Raw genomic sequence first — 25,738 nt, forward strand, 5'->3', positions numbered from 1 at the left:
GAGATCAACATGCCAACACCTACTGTACCATCAAAAAAGCAATAGAGTTCCAGAAAAACATCTACTTTTGCTTTATTGACTATGCCAAAGCCTTTGACCCGCAGATCATAACAAACTGTGGAAAATTCTTAAAGAGATGGGAATATCAGACCACCTTACCTGACTCCTGAGAAATCTGTATGCAGGTCAAGAAGCAACAGTTAGAACTGGACATGGAACAACAGATTGGTTCCAAATTGGGAAAGGAGTACATCAAGGCTGTATATTGTCACCCTGTTTATTTAACTTGTATGCAAAGTATATCATGCAAAATGCCAGGCTGGATGAAGCACAAGCTGGAATCAAGACTGCTGGGAGAAATAGCAATTACCTCAGATATGCAGATGACACCACCCTTATGGCAGAAAGTGAAGAAGAACTAAAGAGCCTCTTGATGAAAATGAAAGAGGAGAGTGAAAAACCTGGCTTAAAACTCAACATTCAGAAAACTAAGATCATGACATCTGGTCCCATCACTTCACGGCAAATAGATGGAGAAACAGTGGAAACAGTGACAGACTTTACTGTTTTGGGCTCCAAAATCATTGCAGATGGTGATTGCAGCTATGAAATTAAAAGACGCTTGCTCCTTGGAAGAAAACTTATGACCAACCTAGAAAACATATTAAAAAGCAAAGACGTTACTTTGCCAACAAAGGTCCGTCTAGTCAAAGCTATGGTTTTTCCAGTAGTCGTGTATGGATGTGGGAGCTGGAAAGAAAGCTGAGTGCTGAAGAATTGATGGTTTTGAACTGTGGTGTTGGAGAAGACTCTTGAGAGTCCCTTGGACTGCAAGGAGATCCAGTCAGTCAATTCTAAAGGAAATCAGTCCTGAATATTCATTGGAAGGACTGATGCTGAAGCTGAAACTCCAATACTCTGGCCGCCTGATTCGAAGAGCTGACTCATTGGAAAAGACCCTGATGCTGGGAAAGATCGAAGGTGGGAGGAGAAGGGGACGATAGAGGATGAGATGGTCAGATGGCATCACCGACTCGATGGACAGGAGTTTGAGCAAGCTCTGGGCGTTGGTGATGGACAGGGAAGCCTGGTGTGCTGCAGTCCATGTGGTTGCAAAGAGTCGGACACAACTGAGCGACTGACTTGAAATGAGTGCTTGGTCTTCCTCCCCACCTCCTTTGGGCTGTCCTACTTCAGTTTATGGCAATTGTACTCCACCAGGAGCTCAGGCCCAACCTGGGTGAGTCAACCCTCTTCCCTCTCTCATTCTCCACATCCAATCTGCCTGCAAAACCTGCTGGCTCTCCTTGGAAACATATCCAGAGTCCAATCACTTCTCGCTACGTCCACGGTGACTCTCCTGGTACCAAACCACTGCTGTTTCTAAATTAGCATACTGCAGCAGCAGCTGATGGGCTTCCCTTCTTCTCTTGCCCCTTTTATCAGCCTCACCACTTGGGAATTCCAAGGGTGTTAGGAGCTCTGTGCCAGGAGCTGGGGACAGAAGTCACAGCCCCACCTAGTTCCCAAGCCAAGAGATTGTATGTAACAAGCAAATTCAGAAGAAAAGGTCTGCAAAGAGGTTTGCAAAAACTGAAAAACAAAAAACAAAAAACGGGAGTCCTGTAAGGAACAGGAGAGAGAGAACTCCAAGACCCTGACACAGCAGTCACCTCCCAAGCGCATCACTGTGTCACGGCACAGGATGACGCGATGCCCTCCTGACAACCCTTACTCCCTGACAGAGGTTACACTGTTTACCACAATACACTCAGACTGAGAAAACAAGAGGAGTATGTTCTAGGACATTCCAACACAGTGAGATTTCGCTCAGAAATTATTATAATGTTCTCAGCTTAGAAAGGCAAGCCAACCTCAATTTCTAGAAATTTCACTTAGGGAAAGTGAGGCCGTTTTTGATGAGACCATAAAAAACTGAGGTACAATTATTAGGAAAATGTAATTTGGAAAAATGAACAGATAGTCAATAGTGTAAACAAAGCTAGGGAGGGAAACAGTGTTCTGGAGCTGAGCACGCTAACCAGGAGGGCAGAGAATGGTCTGAACACCAGCCCGGAACACGCCACACACGAACCTTCTGCCTCTGGCACTGCCCCCCCAGCAGGAACACCCAGATTAATAGTTCTATTACATGTATTACATTGTATTACAGTATTGTCTAATGCTTCACTGTGAAGCATTAGAAATGGCACATGCCAAAATCATCAGATAAACATTCTCATATAAATAAAATCTTCTTAAATAAAAATAAGCTTGCCAACTGCTAGTAAAATATGGAAACCTGTTTATCACCATTGTTTCTGGTTATGCCGAAAGCCTACCTGTTTGTGCCTGGCAATTTGTGGTGACTTCAGAATCTTACTTACCAAGGAGACTTACAACACTGCTAATTAACAACATCTTAAAGGAGAAATACCTTCAATGCCAAGCCAACTTCTTTATTTTCATCTGTATATGGAGGTTTCCAAAGTTGGATTTTGTCTTCCCTTAAAAACTGGGTCAATTTTGATTGGAGATATTTCTTTTGTGCCATCCTTGAAAGCAAAACAGTATATCAATGATACTCCGCACTACATTTCAAAGTGTCGCATAAGTTACCCAACACACTGTTGGGTAAGCAAGAGGTCTCCTCCATTCCTCCCTGTCCAGTTTAAAGTACTTTAGACTAGGTTTTAACTAGCTCCAAACTTCTCTAAAAGATATGTATATTACATGCAAACTGAAATATGTATCATATATCCAATTATATATGTTACATAAGAATACATGTTTCAAAGTTGCTAATATGTAGTAACTAAGTAATTTTTCTATTTCTTGGGTGTGTTGTGTGTTTTAGATAGCTATTGCTACTGACTGCTAAGTCGTTTCAGTCGTGTCCGACTCTCTGCAACCCCATAGACGGCAGTCCACCAGGCTCCCCCGTCCCTGGGATTCTCCAGGCAAGAACACTGGAGTGGGTTGCCATTTCCTTCTCCAAGGCATGAAAGTGAAAAGTGAAAGTGAAGTCGCTCAGTCGTGTCCGACTCTTAGCGACCTCATAGACCGCAGCCCACCAGGCTCATCCGTCCATGGGATTTTTCCAGGCAAGAGTACTGGAGTGGCTAAGTCATCTCCAAATCCTTTGCAACTCCATGGACAGAGGAGCCAGGCTCCTCTGTCCGTGGGATTTCCCAAGCTAGAACACTGGAGTGGGTTGCCATTTCCTTCTCCAGGGGAATCTTCTCGACCCAGGGATTGAACCCACATCTCCTGCATTGGCAGGCAGATTCTTTATCACTTAGCCACCAGGGAAGCCCCTTCTATTTCTTAACCTGCTATCACTCTCTAAGGGGAAAGATAAAATAAGAAAGATAAATCCTTACAGTAGCAAACTTAAACAACTCAACACAGTGGCTCTGTGGGAAAGAATTTACCAACATACAGTGGCTCTGTATGTTGGCTATTTTAACACAAAAGAGCAATCACCCTGGCAGGTAAATATGAAGAAAAGCTAGCTTGAACCATGAACTATCAATAATATACATTTTCTATATCTGAAATTTTACAATTGAAAATTTAGGGATTTTTCTGGTGGTCCAGAGTTATGACTCTGTGCTTCCAATGCAGGGGGGCTGGGTTCCATCCCTGGTCAGGGAACCAGAGCCCACATGCCCCACAAAGTATCTGAATGCCACAACTAAGGCCTGGGCCCACCAAAATAAACAAATATTTTTAAAAATAATAGAATTAAGTTAAAAATTTAGTGTTTACAGTGCTAGAAAAGTTTTGCATGATATTTTCTGATAGAAGCATAAAAGCAGATCTACACGTCCTATTCAAATCAATACTGGCTGGTCATCATTTTACACATGAAAAACCACAGCCCAAGTTTGTAAAATGACTCGCTCAAGGATGAAAGATTAGGCAGCACCATAACTAGTCCTGGGACCTGTGCCCACAACGCTGGATCACTGCATTCTACCGTCTCTCACAAAGTCCCTGCTGTTTCTCTGTCCTGGGCTCACACAGCAGCGGAGTCTTTCCCGCCTCCTTCACTAGCACTAGCACCTCAAAGGTGGGCGAGGCTGCCAGACAGCGCAACAGCCGATGGGGCCGTGCAGCCAAGTCACACGAGCAGTGAGCAAAGTCAAAGGTTGTTAGCCCCTGAAGGACAGAGACGTGTTCCAGAGAGTGGAAAAGTAGGTAAGATTTAACATAACCTACATGAGCAACTTTTCTATTCAGGGCCTGTATGCCACACTCTTCAAAACTCAAATCACCTGATTTCTAAATCAAGTTTGACAACTTAAGTGTATTCTGTAAGTAAGTACTTTAAAAAGAAAGTTCAAATCCACTTTATATCAATTTGGGGGCAAGAAAGAGGGTAATCAGGATAGGGGGGAGAAGGGAAAAAGGAGAAAACACATCAAAGAGGGGGATGTGTGCATCCAGGTAACCTAAGAAAGAATCTCAGATTTTCAAGCACTAATAAACCGCTTCTCACACATAAAATTGGACTGTAGTCTGCCAGGCCCCTCTGTCCATGTAATTTTCCAGGCAGGAATACTGGAGTGGGTTGCCATTTCCTTCTCCAGGGGATCTTTCTGACCCAGGGATCAAACCCACATCTCCTGAGCCTCCTGCACCGGCAGGCAGATTCTTTACCACAGAACCGCAGGGGAAGTCCCGCTCACAAATGTTCAGAAATTCGCAATTAAGTATCACTTGTGAGCGGGTGGTAACCATTTCAAGGGCCATTCAGGGAAGCCAAGCTATTTTAGAAGGCTGAATGCACAGCCCTCTGTAATCCAAGTAACTACCAAGCAGAAGTCTCAAAGAATTTCCTAAACCTAGTGTGTGGTTCACACTCCACCCACCAGCAAATACACAACAAGAAGGGTCTCTAGTCCACCACTTAATGTTTGAAAAAAAGATTAAACCATTGTCTTGAAACTTACAAAACTTCACTCATGGGCAACAGAAAAAAACGAAGATATGTATTTTAACTCAAATCAAAAGGGGAAATGGTTTAATAAATCAGTTTTCAATGTTAAATGGAAAACTGAAAGTTTCAGGCGTGCCACACAATGTTCGGTGTCACAGCCCCCGTCAAAAAGCAGAAATTCATTAATACCCTTGCTCTAATCCGAAAGTGAAAGGGCATAAATCATTCCTGTAACATTTCACTTTCATTTTTAAAATAAATCGATCTACGCTGCCTTTATCCAGAGGTTTTCAAACATATACAAACACACACATACTTATTCAAAATACACTACTTTTTCTCTTAGACTATTACAAGAATCCTCTATTAAAAAATAAAGAGTGTGGGAAGACGTTGAGAAACATACAGAATCAGATCGTCACGGCTGGAGAAAATAAACCGCGTTTTCTCATTAAACAGCAAAGAAAATCTGTCTTTGATAGCACATAAATCCCAAATGGCATATTTGGAAAAACAATGTTACGACTCAAGCTTTTTGTATCGCTAGTGAGTAATTTTAACATATACACATGTTTCTCTGCCTCCCTCCAAAAACATTTCAATCTTTGGTTTTAAATACCCACCACCCACGTCAGTCCAGAGCAAACCCAGGGCCGGGCGAAGGGCCCGGCGCGTCCAGAAGCCCCGACCCGCCGCCCCCGGTCCCGGCCCAGCCTCCGCGCAGGACGCCCACCTCCCGCCGCTGCCCGGGCGGGGTCGGCGTCGGGGTCACGCCCAGGGGGATCTGGGGCGCCGGGCAGCTCCACTGACACCCGGGTCAAAGACCAGACGCTCGGCCGCCAACTCCTCACCTGCGCCACAGCCGCGCCAGCCGCGACCCGCCGAGTGCCCGGATGCGGCTGCGGCCGCCGTTTATTTTCATTCCGGGTGAGGCCGGCCACGCCCCCGCCGCCGAGGCCGCCGCCGCTGCCGCCGGGCCGCCCCGCCCCGCCCCCGCGCGGCCGAGAAGCAGGGGTGTGGGCGGGGCTAAGAGGGGGCCGAGCGGAGTTGTGGGTAGGCTGTGGGCGGGGCTAAGGCAGGAGAGCGGGACACGGATGGGGCGCAGCTGGGGCGAGGGGCGGGGCGAGGGGGGCGAGGCGGAAGGGCGGGGCAAGGATGGGGCGGGGCTGGGGTGAGGGGCGGGGCTAGAGCCGGGGAGCGGGGGGGATCCGATGTGGGCGGGGCGGAGGGGAGGCCGAGAAGGACCCTGGGCGCTGACCGCCCGGGGCACTTGCCGGGGGTTGGAGGCGGGGCTGGCGGGAAGACTCAGCCCGCAACCCTGGGGACCGGGGGCCGTGCCCCTGAGGACCAAGCCGGTGTTGGGCGGGACCGCTGGCCGGCCCAGTTTACCTGACTTCTGAGGAAATTGAGCTTGACTTCATTCCTCCAGAATCCTCGAAAGAGGCCAGAGCACCTTGCAACAAGCCCCTTCTCCCCCACGGCGGGAAAGTCTGGACTTAAGTGCAGCTGGGTCCGCCCCCGCCCTCCCACTCCCATCCCACCCCCGGACTGGGCCTAACGTGATGACCCCTCTAAAAGTCCAGCTTTTCATCCCTCCGTGCATCACCCGGCCCTGGCCTCTGCTTTGGTGAACTTCCCGGCCCCTTGCCCTCGTACTCTGCTGGTTTTGCTGGCCCTACTGACCCTGTCTCCACATGCTATTGCTGACAGGACCTGTGGCAATCCGCCTGCTCCCAAAGCGCTCTGCCCACCCCTGTACTCAGTCATCTAACCCTCTGGCCTGACGCCTGGGTCCGGTGTCTAGGTGAGGACATAAGACAGGGGTGTCTAGAACTAATGGAGCGCAGAGCCCGCTGGTTGAGCACAGGTCATAGCATAGCTTCCAGAGATGCTTAGATCCATGTTTGGTAAGACCGGACCGAAGAATGGGAAGACAAGATAGAGCCCACGGCAGACCCCAGAAACTTCTCGCTCGGATGAGACTGTTGGTCCTTCCATTCCAAACCCAAGGCCCGAGCTCGCTTGGGCAGAACGTTAACCAAATCCAAGGCCCATCCTGGGACCTGCTCTAGCACTGTCCTGGGCCCTGCACGTGGCAATTGGCTTCAGCCCTGGGGACCTAGGCAAGCTGCCCAGCCTCCACCTCACCCGGGAAGATAGTATCAGTGCCCCACTCTCCCCTTTGCCCCAGCGCAGACATTTCCTGAAACAGTGTTGGGTCTAGAATCACTCCAGGAGCTGCAGACTGTCTGAAAAAGGCTTTGCAAACTCTCTGACACCCTCCACAAGGAGAGGGAAGCACGACCCCTCCTCCTGGTGCCCTTCTGCCCCCCGGGGGAAGAAGCCTTGGGTTGGGATGTGTGCCTAAATCCATTTTAGGGGAGAGAAATGTGTGCAAGGAGATCAAACCAGTCAATCCTAGAGGAAATCAACCCTGAATATTCATTGGAAGGACTGATGCTGAAGCTGAAGTTCCAATACTTTGGCCACCTGATGGGAAGAACCAACTCATTGGAAAAGACCCTGATGCTGGGAAAGATTTCCGGCAGGAGGAGAAAGGCGCAACAGAGGATAACATGGTTGGGTGGCATCACCCACTCAATGGACGTGAGTTTGAGCAAACTCCAGGAGTTGATGATAGACAGGGAAGCCTGGTGTGCTGCAGTCCATGGGGTCACAAAGAGTCGGACATGAGTGAGTGACTGAACAACAGCATGTTCCCAAAGAGGCCCTGTGTGCCCGTTTTCCTGGCCTCCACACGGAGGACTCTGGCCACACCACAGAGCAACTTCTGTTCCCCTTTTTTCCTCCTCTGATCTGCAGATGTTGTCCACTGGCGCAGCAGTGCTTATTAGGAAGCTGGCTGATTTCTGTGTCTTTCTGAATAAGAGTCTTGTGGCTCTGCAGCCTCCTTTGAGTACACGAACACTTAGAAATCTTTGAAATTAAAGTTCTTCTCCTTGGGCCAAATCAACTTCTTAGTTAAGGCAAAAGACAAACAGCCAAATGGGGGGAAATGTTGCCTTCCATTTCAAAATGATACTTGAAGAACTCTCACAATTTGATAAAAAAAAAAAAGACCAAAGCAGAAAACTGGGCAAAAGCTACTAAAATATGATTCACTGAAAAGGAAATAGAAATGCGTTGTAAATATGCAAAAAATTACTCATCTCGTTCATGATGAGACAGTAAATATAAATTAAAACTACACCCAGGGACTTCCCTTGTGGTCCAGTGGTTAAGAACTTGCCCTTCAGTGCAGGGAATGTGGGCTGATCACTGATCAGGGAACTAAGATCCCACATGACACGGAGGAACTAAGCCCACATGCAGCAACGAAGAACCAGTATAGCCAAAAAATTTTTAAATAAATACACTTTTAGAAACCATACCAAAATTTCACTTTTTACCTCTCAGACAGAAAAAGATGGATAACATGCTATGAGGACAAGGCTATGTAGAAATAGCAATCTTCATACCTTCCTTGTGGAAGGTTATGTTGGTACAACTCTTAAGAGGGCCATTAGCTGAGACTGGTGGCTCAGATGGTAAAGAATCTGTCTACCAAGGCAAAAGACACAAATTTGATTCCTGTATCAGGAAGATCCCCTGGAGGAGGAAATGGCAACCCACTCCAGTATTCTTGCCTGGAAAATCCCATGGACAGGGGAGCCTGGAGGGCTACAGTCCACGGGGTCACAAGAGTTGGACGGGACTGAGCATAGAGCACACACACACAGCATATCTATTAAAACTAAAATCCACATTCTCTTTGACCCAATAATTCAACTTTTCTTGTTCTGACTATTCTTTACTAATCTGCCTCCTTTCTGTTATTCCTCATACTGACATTTAGTGACTTCAACTGCAATTTCTTGAGATGACGAATTCTTCTTAAATTGTGTTTGCATTTTGGTTGCTATAGGTTTTGTGGTGATAAAGAATCAGGGGACTTCTGCATAACTGGTCTTATTTCTGATGCAATAAAACCAGAAAATCCTTAAACATTCTTTGCATGACCATGAGATTTAACACTAAATGTTAAATCTATCAGTTCTTCCTAGAAAAACCAAAAAGAAACAGGAAGTTTTGGCAGTTCAGCTTTATTTATAGTTGTTTGGATCAGAACAATATACATGCATTGGGATAAATTATGTACTTAACTAATTTTTTTATAGCTGGGAAGATGGATTTTAAAAGAAAATAACGTCATTCTTGACTTTTTCTATTTATAAATGGAAATTTCCGAGTGGTTATAAACTAGAATTTGGGGGGAATTTGAGTGATGATTCACACTTTGGTCTTGCAGGTTTTCAGTTTCACTGCTATTTGGAGATGTGGTCTTTTTATTCAGCATCTTGGCTGGATGAAAAGAAAGTGGAAGGAGCAGAGAAAACAAGCAGGTGGACAGGGAGCTTTGTTCCCATCTGATTGGGAATACATAATTTCCTTCATCCTTAAAAATGATAGAAGCTGTAAAAAGGTATGGAGAGATCCGATAAAAGAGTTACCCAGATGCTCAGGAAGCATGGGCTGGGAAGACGGATCTCAGGTCCTATTAGAAAGTGTAAAACAGTATTATAGTTAAAAGACCCTCCAACCAGCCACTGTTCGCCATCCTCCAGTGAATACCATGGTCATGCAGTATCACACAGGAAGATCAGCATGTCTTCTTTAAGCTCTGGGGATAGACTCTATCCCAGTTTTTCAGGATACAGTTCAAAGGAGTAATGCTGAAATTGTTAACTCCCATCTGTAAGAGAGAAAAAAGCAGCATCCAGTGCCTTTGCCCTTTTCCACCAGAAGTGTCCCTCCCTGCTCTAGACGGGGGTGGAGACAGGTCTTCCACCTCAGCGTCCTTCCCTGGCCAGAGTTAACCTGTCCCTTACCAGCACAGCTGTCCCATCACCATCCCTCCCCATTCTACCACCGAGGTGGGGTGGAGATACATCAGGGATAGACCTGATGGTGTCCCAGACTGATGTCCAATTCCTCACCAGTAAAACCTTTGCCCGCCTCTTAAGTCACCCAAGGTGCAGTCAGAGTAAGCTTCCAGAATGCTTCCCAAGCTAAGACTGCCAGGAGAAACATTCATCTCCTGGATTCCTGGGCATGGTCCCGAGTCTATTCCTGACCACAATAAGACTGGTAAATCATAAGGGGACCAACATAAAACCAAGGTGTCCCTTCCGAGCATCACCACACCTGTATAAATGATAGCAAAAGAGATGGTGAAGGCCCGGCCAGTGAGGAAAAGGTGATTTTTGTCAAGTTATTAGGGCCAGTCCTTCCAGTTCATCCCCACAGATTCAACAGAAAGAATATCTAAGGAGTTGAGACAAAAGCCACTGGAGAGCCTTCTCTGGCCCCCTAAGAGCTAGGGTTACCAAAGGAAGAAGCCTGCTGTACTTCCAATCTGAGTAACTTTTAGCCTGGAAGATGCTTTTGGAGCTAGAGCTCCACCTGCCTTCCAAACGTGCTCCTGTTGTAAATCTCAACTAAGCTAGGCGCTTCCTGTGGAGAAGGCAGTGGCAACCCACTCCAGAACTCTTGCCTGGAAAATCCCATGGAGGGAGGAGCCTGGTAGGCTGCAGTCCATGGGGTTGCTAAGAGTCAGACACGACTGAGCGACTTCACTTTCACTTTTCACTCTCATGCACTGGAGAAGGAAATGGCAACCCACTCCAATGTTCTTGCCTGGAGGATCCCAGGGACGGGGAGCCTGGTGGGGTGCCGTCTATGGGGTCGCACAGAGTTGGACATGACTGAAGCGACTTAGCAGCAGCAGCAGCAGCGGCAGCAGCAACAGCAGGTGCTTCCTGACTACCAATCTAAGCTTGGGCTCTAAGTCAAAGTGCATAGTAACAGCATAGATCACAAGTCCCTTGAAAGTTTATGATTCGACAGATTAGGTTAGTAGTTTCAGTTTCCAAGGCAGTTATGAAATGGTCAAAGAGACCAGGAAATGTTGACTGAGAAAGGAAAATTCAGTCCACATGCTTTGCCCATTTCTGGCCACTCCCCTCTCGGGGATGTTGGATGCCTCTTGGCATCGGCAGGTTGGTATAAACCCCCCACAAGGCTCCCCTTTTGGGGCTGCCTTCAGTCATTACGAGGCATCACAGAACCGCAAAGCAGGGCTCAATGCTCGCTTCGTGGTCAATTCCATGTCTCTTTGATGCTACTTTCACAGACGGGCACACGGTAGAGTTAGTAAAGTACAGCAGAAAATGTGTGTAATAGGAGAACAAAGAACTAGAGCTCCAAGCATCCTTACCTGTCTTAAAGATCCCAGATGAGCCCCCAATATGAAAGGTTGTGGCTGCGATCTGTGAGCTATGCCAGGATTTGTGACCTCCGGAGAAGAGGATTTCAATCTGGGGCCAGAGTCGAGGCTTGACTACTCAAAGTTTTTGTGTAATAAAGTTTTATTAAAGTATAAAAGGGATAAGAGGAAGCTTCTGACATAGATATCAGAAGGGGACAGAAAGAGTGCCCCTTTTGCTAGTTTTTAGCAAGGAGTTATATATCTGTTAGCAAGTTTCTAATCAGATAAAGTGAAAGTGAAAGTCGCTCAGTTGTGTCTGACTCTTTTCGACCCTCTGAGTTACACAGTCAATGGAATTCTCCAAGCCAGAATACTGGAGTGGGTAGCCTCTCCCTTCCCCAGGGGATCTTCCCAACTCAGGGATCAAACCCAGATCTCCCACATTGCAGGCAGATTCTTTACCAGCTGAGCCACAAGGGAAGCCCAAGAATACTGGAGTGGGTAGACTATCCCTTCTCCAGGGGATCTTCCCGACCCAGGAATTGAACCGAGGTCTCCTGCATGGCAGGAGAATCACCTGCAATGATAAAGAATCACCTCAAAATTGAAAGAGTTGGATCATTCACTTTGAGATAGCATTGGCAGAAGGTGAGTCATCCCCAGCCATAAAACAATTGACATGAATCTTAAAGAAAGGCAAATTTCCAAGCAAATGCATAGTTTTATTAACATAGCTTAAGACAACATTTCTATGAGGGAAAATGCTTTGGTTAGCTCAAGGTTTGAGAAAAACTAAGTTCAGGCAGAAGCAGGTGTTGTCATGGCAACACAGAATTTAAAAGAAGCCTCCTTTTAATTTTGTATTAAGAAATTTAAAAAAAAAATGTCTGCCACTTGCAGTTTATTTCCTCTGCTTGAAGACCCCTAGCCTTCCTACCTGTTACCCTCTCACAACCTTCCACCTCATCAGATGCACACAGCTATTTCACAGCTCTAACTGTAGGTAACTAATAGCCACGCAGAGTTCTTAATCTATAACTAAGCAGATTCTGCCCTTTAAGGTAGAGGTTCAAATGTCTTGCCTCCCACCCTGTGGAAAACCAGATTTACCTCCATTTTCCATTCATTTCAGCATTCCTTTCCTTTCCTCCATATGAATCTGTGCTTCTTGGAACCATATAACATCTGCTTAGTTCACTCATGAGTTCAATAAAATCTTCAACATATGTTCATTTTTATATGTGAATTGAGTCATGATTTTACTTTTTTCTGAAACTTACCTTTTAACACTTTTTATGCCAATGATAAAAGATGGCAGCAGCACCTCCAGGCATTGTTAGTGGTCCAGATGAAAAGAAAAGGGAAAGGCTAAGAATGAAAAGTATGTCAACTAACTCTGTCCGTTTTTATCTGGAAAACCATAGCTTATCCAGAAGCCCCAACCCTTAGCTTCCTCTCACTTTTGACTGATTAGAAGAAAAAAAAAAATGTCTCCTAGTCATTCTTAGGAGACTGTGGTGCTGGAGAAGACTCTTGAGAGTCCCTTGGACAGCAAGAAGATCAAACCACCAACCCTGAATATTCACTGGAAGGACTGATGCTGAAGCTGAAGTTCCAATATTTTGGCCACCTGATGCAAAGAGCCAACTCACTGGGAAGACCCTGATGCTGGGGAAAGATTGATGTCAGGAGGAGAAGCAGGTGACAGAGAGTGAGATGGTTAGATGGTATCATTGACTTAATGGACATGAGTTCGAGCAAACTCTGGGAGATTGTGGAGGACTGGGAAGCCTGGCATGCTGCAATCTACAGGGTTGCAAAGAGTCGGACATGACTTAGTGACTGAATGACATTGCTGACTCGTGGAATCTGATATAGTACACAAATGAACCTATGTATGAAACAGAAGCAGAGACACTGAGAGTAGACTGGTGGTTGCCAAGGGGGAAAGGGGTGGGAGAGGCTCAGACTGGGAGTTTGGGATTAACAGATGCAAACTGGTATATATAGAATGAATAAACGACAAAGTCTTCCTGTATAGCATAGGGAACTATATTCGATATCCTATGGTAAACCATAATGGAAAAGAATATGTCTATATATGTATAACTGAGTCACTTTGCTCTACAGCAATAACACAAAATTGTTTACTACACTTCAATGAAATGAGTGAATTCAACTGTCCATCAATGAAAAATAAATTTAAAAAAGAAATCTAGACTTCATAGTCTAGAAGATATGAAAGCTTTTCTTATTTCATTTGCAAAAGAGTGGCAGGATAGAAGGGGCATAAATAAGGTCAATCTGATGACCACTTGCAGGAAGGACTAGAGAGAGGGGTCTGGAGGGCATTGCAATGATTCAGGTAGGAAGAGATATAGATGTGGCTTATAGCAGTAGTTCATGGACTACTGCTGGATGCAAATGCTCTGGGTGGGGAAACATACAGTATTTGATGACTACTCAGATGAAAGAAAATAAAGGAGCAAGTCAAGTTCTACGATCTTAAATTTTTTTTTCCTCATGTAATTTCACATGTAGGCAATGTAACTGAATTCATGGACTCCGATGACATTGTTCAGAGGCTTTTATCCAGTCCCATGGCTTTAAATAGCATCTTGACCTTGATGGCTCTTGTGCCAGTGTTTTTAGTTTCTAGGTATGTGTTTATATATGGACTTCCCTGGTGGCTTAGACAGGAAGGGATCTGCCTGCAATGCCAGAAACCTGGGTTTGATCCCTGGGTCTCAAAGATTCCCTGGAGAAGGGAATGGGTACCCACTCCAGTATTCTTGTCTGGAGAATCCCATGGACAGAGGAGCCTGGCGGGCTACAGTCCACGGGGTCGCAAAGAGTTGGACACGACTGAGTGACTGATACTTTCACTTTCATATGTTTGTGCATGCTTTCGTGCCAAGTCGCTTCAGTCATGGCACTTCAAGTCGCTTCAGGGCTTCCCTGGTGGCTCAGCTGGTAAAGAATCAGCCTGCAATGTGAGAGACCTGGGTTTGATTCCTGGGTTGGGAAGATCCCCCAGAGAAGGGAATGGCTACCCACTCCAGTATTCTGGCCTGGAGAATTCCATGGACTGTATAGGCCACGGGATCACAAAGAGTCAGACATGACTGAGTAACTTTCACTCACTTCGCTCTCAAATTGTTATGGTATTTAGATATCATTGCATACATAAGCCAAGAGTGGCATAATAGTTTCATTTTAAAATATGTTAGTATCTCCACTAAATTTGGAGTTGCATTCTGTAGAGTCTTTTAAGTGGCGTGACAGTCAGTCAGTCGTGTCTGACTCTTTGTGACTCCATGGACTATACAGTCCATGGAATTCTCTGGGCCAGAGTAATGGAGTGGGTAGCCTTTCCCTTCTCCAGGGGATCTTCCCAACCCAGGGACTGAACCCAGGTCTCCCACATTGCAGGCAGATTCTGTACCCACTGAGCCACCAGGGAAGCATAAGCTATGTGGGAAATTGAAAACTGTGAGGGGTGCCTTTGAAGAGACCACCTTGCCAAACTTAGTAATCATCCTGAGTTCAGGGATCCTTCTTGTGGTGAGATTCAGAATTTGTGTCTGTCGAGGACAGACACGTGCTCTGAAAATGCCATTTTTGGCAAGCCACACCGTCCTGGGTTCATTTCCTGGCATCGGTGTGTATAGATCGTGAACCCAGTAGGGGTTCAGTTCACCTGTTGGTAACGGACCATCATGTTCCATCGTCACCTTGGCTCCCTTCCTCTCAAAAGCAGGAAAAGATTTCACCCCTCTACCCAAGCTCAGAATCAAATAGAGGCGAGAAAAGCACCCTACACACCTCACCAAGCAGGCTGTTTGATGATCATTCATTCATTTGCCACATGTTAATTCAGTACCTACTATGTACAGGCATGATGCGTGGTGATCTAGGGCAGGTCGCCATCTGCTAGTAGAATCTACCCTCTTCTCTTTTAAAAAGCTTAAAGAAGTTCTCAAATAAAAGAGGAATCCAGCAGTAACTAACAACCACAGGTTTTCACCACCCCCCCCAAAAAAAAAAGATTAAAATGGTCCCAAACATTTAAAAAGACATTCAACCTCTCTGGGCTTTCCAGGTGGCTCAGTGGTAAAGAACCTACCAATGCAGGAGGTGCAGATTTGACCCTGCAGTTGGAAAGATCCCCTGGAGGAGGACATAACAATCCACTCTAGTATTCTTACCTGGCAAATCTTGTAAACAGAGGAGCCTTGCGGGCTGCAGTCTGTAGCGTCACAGAGTCAGACAGGACTGAGCACACATGTGAAATGGTTAACGGCTAGGCAGGTCTCACTAGGGAGGCCAGAGGTCCCCAAGACCACAGGAGGAGACAAGTGGCAGGGAACTGGTTTTTTTCCCTGAATTTCTTTCCCCTGCTTTAACCCCATAGGAAAGTGAAAGTGAAAGTCGCTCAGTCATGTCTGATTCTTTGCGACCATACAGTCCATGGAATTCTCCAGGCCAGAATACTGGAGTGGGTAGCCTTTCCTTCTCCAGGGGATCTTCCCAACCCAGGGATGGAACCCAGGTCTGCCGCATTGCAGGCAGATTCTTTACCAGCTGAGCCACAAGGGAAGCCCAACCCCCGTAGGAGGCTGCTTTAATTCTGTGTTGCTATGACAACAATCAGGTCTGCCTAAAAGTAACTTTTTTGCAACCTGGGAAATGTACTTCTTTGTACTTTGCTGGTGAAAATAGAAATTGGCACAAAAACTTGAGGGAAAATGAAAACTATTAAGGTTTTTTAATTAAGTTCATATCTTTTGACTTGTTGATTTCGCTTTTAAGACTGTCCTCATGACCCTGGCCCCAGCCTGCTTCTGGGATTGTCAGGACTTTGCTAAGACTTTGATTACATGTCCCCAACCATGCCCCCCCCCCATTTTGGGGGGCCCTGCCACATGGCATGTGGGATCTTTGTTCCCTGACCAGGGATTGAACCTGCACCCCCTGCATTGGAAGCATGGAGTCCTAACCACTGGCCCTTCATAGAAACCCAGCCACGCCCACTTTTGAAGACCAGCCTCTTAGGGCTCTGCTCCCAACACTTTCTAGTGTGGAGAATGGAGAGGGGACGGGGTGCTGACTCTGCCACCCAGATGCAGGGGCTCAGGCTGCCCTGACCTCTATCCCTGGCCTCCTTCCCCACCCCATCCCCACACACTGGGGAGAAGGGCTTGAATTTGACACCCAGGAGACCTGTCCCGTATGCCTCAATTGTCCTCCTGTCCACAGAGGGGTAGACTGAACGCCCTTCCAAGTTCCCCAGGTTTAACCCTACTTCTGCCCTCAAGGAATTTATAACGTAGGAGAGGAGGCACTAGTGGCAAAGAATCCACCTGCCAATGCGGCCGTAAGACACGTGGATTTGATCCCTGGGTCGGGAAGATCCCCTGGAGAAGGGCATGGCAACCCACTCCAGTATTCTTGCCTGGAGAATCCCATGGACAGAGGAGCCTGGTGGGCTACAGTCTGCAGGGTTGCAAAGAGTCGGACATGATTTAACATGCACACACAGAAGAGGCAGGCAATATACCTTAATGTGTGGGAACACTGAACGCTGTGAGGCAATAAAATGTTAAATATATATATAATTTTTAATTAATTTTTAAAACTTTTTGGGTGCCCCACATGGCTTGTGGGATCTCAATTCCCCAACCAGGGATTGAACCCAGGCCCCTGCAGTGAAAGCCTAGAATCCTAACCATTAGGCCACCAGGGAACTGTAAAATAGATATAATTTTCTAAAATTATTTTTCATAAAGATAAATAATACAACTACAAATAAAACATTAGGAATGAAAGTAAATATTCAGAATGAGAAAAATATTTTATAAACTTTTTTAAAGTTGAAAAAATAAACTGTGGGAAATTCTGAAAGAGATGGGAATACCAGACCACCTGACCTGCCTCTTGAGAAATTTGTATGCAGGTCAGGAAGCAACAGTTAGAACTGGACATGGAACAACAGACTGGTTCCAAATAGGAAAAGGAGTACGTCAAGGCTGTATATTGTCACCCTGTTTATTTAACTTATACGCAGAGTACATCATGAGAAACGGTGGACTGGAAGAAACACAAGCTGGAATCAAGATTGCCGGAAGAAATATCAATAACCTCAGATATGCAGATGACACCACCCTTATGGCAGAAAGTGAAGAGGAACTAAAAAGCCTCTTGATGAAAGTGAAAGTGGAGAGTGAAAAAGTTGGCTTAAAGCTCAACATTCAGAAAATGAAGATCATGGCATCCGGTCCCATCACTTCATGGGAAATAGATGGGGAAACAGTGGAAACAGTGTCAGACTTAATTTTTCTGGGCTCCAAAATCACTGCAGATGGTGACTGCAGCCATGAAATTAAAAGACGCTTACTCCTTGGAAGGAAAGTTATGACCAACCTAGATAGCATATTCAAAAGCAGAGACATTACTTTGCCAACAAAGGTCCGTCTAGTCAAGGCTATGGTTTTTCCTGTGGTCATGTATGGATGTGAGAGTTGGACTGTGAAGAAGGCTGAGCGCCAAAGAATTGATGTTTTTGAACTGTGGTGTTGGAGAAGACTCTTGAGAGTCCCTTGGACTGCAAGGAGATCCAACCAGTCCATTCTGAAGGAGATCAGCCCTGGGATTTCTTTGGAAGGAATGATGCTAAAGCTGAAACTCCAGTACTTTGGCCACCTCATTCGAAGAGTTGACTCATTGGAAAAGAATCTGATGCTGGGAGGGATTGGGGGCAGGAAGAGAATGGGATGACAGAGGATGAGATGGCTGGATGGCATCACTGACTCGATGGACGTGAGTTTGAGTGAACTCCGGGAGCTGGTGATGGACAGGGAGGCCTGGTGTGCTGCGATTCATGGGGTCGCAAAGAGTCGGACACAACTGAGCGACTGATCTGATCTGATCTGACCGCAAACATAATAAAACCCAGAAAAATAAAATATCTTTATTAATTATCTGCTACATCTTTGTAACATTTTTTTCCTTAGTTGTTGGCTACAAGTTCTTTGGCAAACTCTTTAAATGACAATAGTCTTATCAGGGAAATTCGAAAGATGGCCTAGCCTCCATCATGGTGGTTGAAGTTTCCTCAGTTTTGGGGCTAGTTATCAGTTTATTGCGTCTCACCTCCCAGTAGCCCTTCACTGTTCTCCTATAATTAATTAAGCTTGTTGTTCAGTTGCTAAGTCATGTCTGATTCTTTGCAACCCCAAGGGCTGCAGACCACCAGGCTTCCTGGTCCTCCACCGTCTCCCGGAGCTTGCTCAAACTCACATCCATTGAGTCGGTGATGCCATCCAACGACCTCACCCTCTGTTGCCCACTTTGCCTCTTGCCCTCAATCTTTCCCAGCATCAAGGTCTTTTCCAATGAGTCAGCTCTTCGCATCAGGTGGCCAAAATGTTGGAGCTTCAATATCAGTCCTTCCAATGAATATTCAGGGTTTATTTCCTTTAGGATGGACTGGTTTGATCCCCTTGCAGTCCAAGGGACTCTCAAGGGTCTTCTCTAGCACTACAGTTTGAAAACATCAATCCTTCTGTACTCAGCATTCTTTATGGTCCAATTCTCACATCCCTACATGACTACTGAAAAAACTATTGAGCTGGACCCTGGAAATACTTGCCTTTAGCTTCTCTTCTTTTTTCAGCTATTTGTAAGTCCTTGTCAGACAACCACTTTGTCTTTTTGCATTTTTCTTAGGGATGGTCTTGATCACTGCCTCCTGTACAGTGTCACAAACCTCTGTCTGTAGTTCCATATACAAAAAAGATCTTCATCACCCAGATAACCACAATGATGTGATCACTCAACTAAAGCCAGATATCCTAGAATGTGAAGTCAAGTGGGCCGTAGGAAGCATCACTATGAACAAAGCTAGTGGAGGTGACAAAATTCCAGCTGAGCTATTTCACATCCTAAAAGATGATGCTGTGAAAGTGCTGCACTCAATATGCCAGCAAAGTTGGAAAACTCAGCAGTGGCCACAGGACTGGAAAAGGTCAGTTTTCATTCCAATCCCAAAGAAAGGAAATGCCAAACAATGTTCAAACTGCCACACAATTGCACTCATCTCCCACACTAGCAAAGTAATGCTCAAAATTCTCCAAGCCAGGCTTCAAAGGCATGTGAACTGAGAACTTCCAGATGTTCAAGCTGGATTTAGAAAAGGCAGAGGAACCAGAGACTAAATTGCCAACATCTGCTGGATCATCCAAAAAACAAGAGAGTTCCAGAAAAACATCTACTTCTGCTTTATTGACTACACCAAAGCCTTTGACTGTGTGGATCACAACAAACTATGGAAAATTCTTAAAGAAAATTTTAAAAGAGAATTCTTTTAAAAGAATGGGTGGTGGGAATACCAGATCACCTTACCTGCCTCCTGAGAAATCTGTATGCAGGTCAAGAAGCAACAGTTAGAAGTGAACATGGAACGACGGACTGGTTCCAAATTGGGAAAGGGGTACATCAAGGCTGTATATTTGTCATCCTGTTTATTTAACTTGTATGCAAAGTACATCATGTGAAATGCCGAGCTGGATGAAGCACAGGATAGAATCAAGATTTCCAGGAGAAATATCAATAACTTCAGATATGCAGATGACACCACCCCTATGGCAAAAGTGAAGAGGAGCCAAAAAGCCTCTCTCTTGATGAAAGTGAGAGAGAAGAGTGAGAAACCTGGCTTAAAACTCAACATTCAGAAAACGAAGATCATGGGATCTGGTCCCATCACTTCATGGCAAATAGATAGGGAAACAATGGAAACAGTGGCTGACTTTACTTTTCTGGGCTCCAAAATCCCTGCAGATGGTGACTGCAGCCATGAAATTAAAAGACACTTGCTCCTTGAAAGAAAAGCTATCACCAACCTAGCCAGCATATTAAAAAGCAAAGACGTTACTTTGCCAACAAAGGTCCCTCTAGTCAAAGCTATGGTTTTTCCAATAGGCGTGTATGGATGTGAGAGCTGGAAAGAAAGCTGAGTGCTGGAGAATTGATGCTTTTGAACTGTGATGTTGGAGAAGACTCTTGAGAGTCCCTTGGACTGCAAGGAGATCCAATCAGTCAATCCTAAAGGAAATAAGTCCTGAATATCCATTGGAAGGACTGATGCTGAAGCTGAAACTCCAATACTTTGGCCACCTGATGCAAAGAACTGACTCATTTGAAAAGACCCTAATGCTGGGAAAGATTGAAGGCAGGAGGAAAAGGAGACGACAGAGGATGAGATGGTTGGATGGCATCACTGACTCGATGGACATGAATTTGAGTATGCTCCAGGAGTCGGTGATGGACAGGGAAGCCTGGCATGCTGCAGTCCATGGGGTGGCAAAGAGTCAGACACAACTGAGCGACTGAACTGAACTGAACTGGAAATGTTTGCTTGCCAGCAGCTATGCGTGAAGCTTTGCCAGGAGAGGGCGCTGGAGGGACACTGGATGAGAAAGAGGTTTCCCTTCCTGGTTCAGGAGCATTCCTGGTGGCGGCTCCTGTAACATAGGGGCTCCCCTAGCATCTGGCTCCTGCAAGACACACGACTTCTGCAGAGTCTGACTTTTCTAGCAGTACGTGTGGCTTCTGCAGCACTCAGGTCTCCTGATACCCAGCAGTCAGGAGCTCCCTTGGTACCGAGGCACTGTCCTCGGGCAGGTTCTGCTTCGAACAGCAGAACCTGGAACAGCTTCCTGCAGGCATTTTCTCCTGTGGCTTTGGGGCAGGTTCTAAGACTTGACATCTCCTAGTGGATGGTTCCTCTGGTACTCCAGCCCCAGATTTCCATTCTGACAGGGGTGAGGTCATATCTCATCGTGGGTTACATTTCCCTGACAATTAGCGACGTTGAGCATCTTCTCATATGTCTTTTTGCCATGTGTATGTTTTCTTTGCAGGAATGTCTATTCAGGTCTTCTGCCCACTTTTTAATCATGCTGCTTTTTTTTTCTTTGTGATGTTGAGTTGTATAAGTTGCTTCTATACTTTGGATATTAACCCCGTATCAGTCATACTATTTGCAAATATTTCCTCCCATTCAGTAGGTTGTCTTTTCATCTTGTTGATGGTTTTCTTTGCTGTGCAAAAGCTTTTTAAGTTTAATTAGGTAGGGTTTTTTTGTTTTTGTTTGTTTTTATTTCATTTGCTTTAGGAGATAAATCAAAAAAATATTGTTATGTTTTATGTCGAAGAGTGTTCTGCCTGTGTTTTCTTCTAGGAGTTTTATGGTTTCTGGTCTTACTTTTAGGTCTTTAATCCATTTTGAGTTGATCTTTGTATATGGTGTTAGTAAAGTAATTCTTTATGTTAAACTTTCTTGTTTAAGTTGTGATGAGGTTTCTGCCTCCTGATTGGACCCTGACTAATACATCTTTACCACCCACTGTTGGTAACAATCAGTGTAAATTTTAAGGATTAGTTTTGCATTTAAGGAAATCTTTATCAAGTTTTGGCCTTACCAGGTGGTGCTAGTGGTAAATAACCCGCCTGCAAATGCAGGAGACATAAGAGACTATGGTTTGATCCCTGTTTCGGGAAGATCCCCTGGAGGAGGAAATGGCAACCCATTCCAGTTTTCTTGCCTAGACAATTCCTTGGACAGAGGAGCCTGGCCAGCTACAGTCCATGGTGTTGCAAAGAGTTTGACACAACTGGAGCGACTTTGCCCGCACACTATCAAGTTTTACATATGAGCTGTAAGAACTCAGGGCATTTTGAATTATTTTGCTCAGTGACTAATCTTCAAAACCCTTTGAAGTCACGGATGGCCACCCTGAAGTAGTAATCTACGAGTTTTATTTTGTCTTTATCAAGGTCAACATTTCACGTCAAATTGACAAGAAAGTCACATTCTTTTCCAATGTGTTCATGCAGTTAATTAATCAGATTATCAAACAATCCAAAAATCTATTCATTATTTTCTATTCAAAATTTTTATTTCCCCTAAATCAATTACTGCTTTTCATGTAATCTGAAAGCTTACTGCTACAATTTGCTTCTCAGTGTCAGAATAATTTATATTTAATTTCTTTTTCATCTTTATTGCTTCTGTTGTGTTCAGTTGCTCAGGCATGTCTGACTCTTTGTGACCCCATGGACTACAGCGTACCAGGCTCCTCTGTCCACCGAATTTTCCAGGTAAGAATACTCCATTGCTTTTGTTAGAGTTCACTAATTTTAAGTTGAATTTAAAGATGCCAAAAGGAAGTATCCTAGGGACTTCCCTAGCGGTCCAGTGGTTAAATCTTTACACTTCCACTGCAGGTGGTGTAGGGTAACTAAGATCCCACATGCCATGGAGTATGGTTAAAAAATAAAATTATCCAATAACCACAATCTAGAGTCTATAATTTATTATTCACTTTATTAAAATGGTCCAAAAGAGTTTTTTGAAGTTGCAGTTAAAAGATGGTATCCCAGTTTTATCAAACATGCCCATTGCCATCAAAAGAGGGGGAAAATGTGCACTGTGCTTAATTAAACTCTGCTGAAGACGTGTCCCAACAACACCTGCTTCAGACAGGTCAGGACTTGAGTTTTCTCTGGGAGCATCACCAAATCCTCCCTCCCCTGGATTTAGTGATTCCCTAGCATCTGAAGTCCTTCATCTGTTTTAATGTATCTCTATGTGTGGATCAACAGACTGATTCCAAATAGGAAAAGGAGTTTGTCAAGGCTGTATATTGTCACCCTGCTTATTTAACTTCTATGCAGAGTACATCATGAGAAACACTGGGCTGGAAGAAGCACAAGCTGGAATCAAGATTGCCGGGAGAAATATCAATAACCTCAGATATGCAGATGACACCACCCTTATGGCAGAAAGTGAAGAGGAACTAAAAAGCCTCTTGATGAAAGTGAAAGAGGATGGAGAAGGAAATGGCAACCCACTCCAGTACTCTTGCCTGGAAAATCCCATGGACTGAGAAGCCTGGTAGGCTACAGTCCATGGGATTGCAAAGAGTCGGACACGACTGAGTGACTTCACTTCACTTCACTTCTCCCATAGCGTACATCCAAAGCTCAAAAAAAGTCATGTCCTTGAACAAGAGATACTGCTGCCCATGAGGCCTACTTGTCTAATGTTTACATCCTCCTTAAAGGGGCCTTAGGCTTGGACTTCTTATCAACCTGCCTGAGTTAACTCAGGCATATATATATATATATGATCCGCCTGGAATCACTGTGTGGTCTTGTTGATTTATATATATGTACACACACATACTGTTTTTGGAAACATTAACTATGCCACAACATGTTTTCTTGTTTAGATCATGAGTCCAAGACCAGACACTCCTGAGCCCTGGTAACTGCTTATCTGAACTAACGTGGTGTTGAGGAGAAAATAACTAGAATGCTAGTCTAAGTCAGGGCAGGTAATATCCCTCCTCCCCTACCCCTTGCAAGCGTGGAACCATTCTATGCTGTGTCTTCAAATCTGATGTACCTCAAATGCAGAAAAAACCCTTGAAGGAAGTACAGGGTGCTTTACAGATGCGATAGCTGATGGTTCCATTTGTAGTAGATCAGGAAGCTTCCTTCCATTTTCTCCTTTATTTCTAAAGTGTCTCGTTTCTGTAGCTCCTACAGACACAAAAGCGAGATTGCTCATTGAAGGTTTGTAAGCTTGCTAATTGCATTCCCAGCCTAGATGGCTCTGTGTGTTTAAAAAAAGATAAATAAAATATAATAATAATAATAAAAAAGAAAGTGAAAGAGGAGAGTGAAAAAGTTGGCTTAAAGCACAACATTCAGAAAACTAAGATTATGGCATCTGGTCCCATCACTTCATGGGAAATAGATGGGGAAACAGTGGAAACAGTGTCAGGCTCTATTTTTGGGGGCTCCAAAATCACTGCAGATGGTGATTGCAGCCATGAAATTAAAAGACGTTTACTCCTTGGAAGGAAAGTTATGACCAACCTAGGTAGCATACTAAAAAGCAGAGACGTTACTTTGCCAACAAAGGTCTGTCTAGTCAAGGCTATGGTTTTTCCAGTGGTCATGTATGGATGTGAGAGTTGGACTGTGAAGAAAGCTGAGCGCTGAAGAATTGATGCTTTTGAACTGTGGTGCTGGAGAAGACTCTTGCGAGTCCCTTGGACTGCAAGGAGATCCAACCAGTCCATTCTAAAGGAAATCAACCCTGGGTGTTCTTTGGAAGGACTGATGCTAAAGCTGAAACTCCAGTACTTTGGCCACCTCATGCGAAGAGTTGATTCATTGGAAAAGACTCTGATGCTGGGAGGGATTGGGGGCAGGAGGAGAAGGGGACGACAGAGGATGAGGTGGCTGGATGGCATCACCGACTCGATGGACATGAGTTTGAGTGAACTCCGGGAGTTGGTGATGGACAGGGAGGCCTGGCATGCTGTGATTCATGGGGTCGCAAAGAGTCGGACACGACTGAGCGACTGAACTGAACGGAACTATGTGTGGATCTGATCCCTGGGTCGGGAAGATCCCCTGGAGGAGGAAACGGCCACGCACTATAGTATTCTTGCCTGGAGAATCCCATGGAAAGAGGAGCCCCGACTACAATCTATGGGGTCACAAGAGTTGGACACAACAGAGCATAGAGCACACACACGCATTCATGTAGTTAAGGAAACCCTCTTATTAGGCGACAATCACCACCCCCTGCCCTCCAGAAACAGAAATTCTGGGCGTCCTTTTAGCCTCCCCAGCAGCTTCCTGACAAACACGTGGAACAGTTTCCACCGATCAGCAACCTCCCTTCCAGGTCTCAGACGGGAAGCTAGAGCCTGAACTAGGCAGGATCTATACAAACTCACTCAAGTCTGTGTGCGGGGGAAGCGGGTGGGTAGGGGCGGGGCGGAGCGGAGAGGGGGGCGGGGCGTGGAGAGGGGGGAGGGCGTGGCCTTGAGGGGCGTGGCGTGGCGTGGCGGGGAGGGGCGGGGCCTGGATGGATAGAGGGCGTGGGGGTGTGTGGCGGGGGCGTGGTGGGGCGTGGCGGGGCAAGGGGAGGGTAACACTTTGCTACTGAAGAGGTGAGATTACAAAAGGCCCAGGACTTCACCGAGCGCTCCAGTAGGATGCTCCGTCCCGGAGCCCAGCCGCCATGTCATGAGGAAGCTCGAGCTGGCTGTGCAGGGTGCCCACACCCGGAGGCTTGTGCCGGAGTTCTGGCTGACCACAGGTCTCAGCCCTCAGACCTGCAGGGAGCCAGGCGGCCTCCGCGTGATTCCAGCCCCAGACCTCGAGTCCCCCCAGTCCCCCAGGCTTGCCAACTGAGGTCCCAGACACGGTGGAGCAGGGACTACGGTCCTCTCTTTGCCTCGTCTGGGTTCCCAACCCGCAGAACCCAGAGGCGTTTAAAAAAAAAAAACACAAAACAGTCAATTATTGGCCTTCCCTTAGTCCAGTGGCTAAGGCTCCGGGCTCCCAATGCAGGGCTCCGGTTCCCTCCCTGGTCAGGGAACTAGACCCCAAAGAAGAGTGAAGATCCCCACGTGCTGTAATTAAGGCCTGGTGCAGCCGAA

General features: G+C 45.7%; 1 protein-coding gene across 13 annotated transcripts in view; it reads right to left on the minus strand.

The window, feature by feature from the left end:
- The window catches only part of NUB1 (negative regulator of ubiquitin like proteins 1), a 35,473-nt gene extending 29,599 nt beyond the window's left edge, over positions 1–5,874 (minus strand). For 6 of the 13 annotated variants that reach the window (XR_015161919.1, XR_015161918.1, XM_086394849.1 and 3 more), the window contains exons 1-2: positions 5,797–5,874; positions 2,438–2,555 (exon numbers count right to left, since the gene is read on the minus strand). Coding sequence is in view for 11 of the 13 variants with exons in the window: in XM_086394849.1 (XP_086250975.1) it covers positions 2,438–2,555; positions 5,797–5,867 (189 nt within the window). In the remaining 2 variants the exon portion in view is untranslated. Of the gene's footprint in view, positions 1–2,437; positions 2,556–5,568 lie in introns of all 13 variants that reach the window. The other 7 variants (XM_086394850.1, XM_086394847.1, XM_086394852.1 and 4 more) reach the window with 2 other exon arrangements.
- Positions 5,875–25,738: the final 19,864 nt, after the last annotated feature.

The sequence above is a fragment of the Bos grunniens genome, chromosome 4 (genome assembly GCF_055505025.1).
Source record: "Bos grunniens cultivar Pamir isolate PY7600 chromosome 4, Bosgru_T2T1.0, whole genome shotgun sequence".
Classification (NCBI taxonomy): Eukaryota; Metazoa; Chordata; class Mammalia; order Artiodactyla; family Bovidae; genus Bos; species Bos grunniens.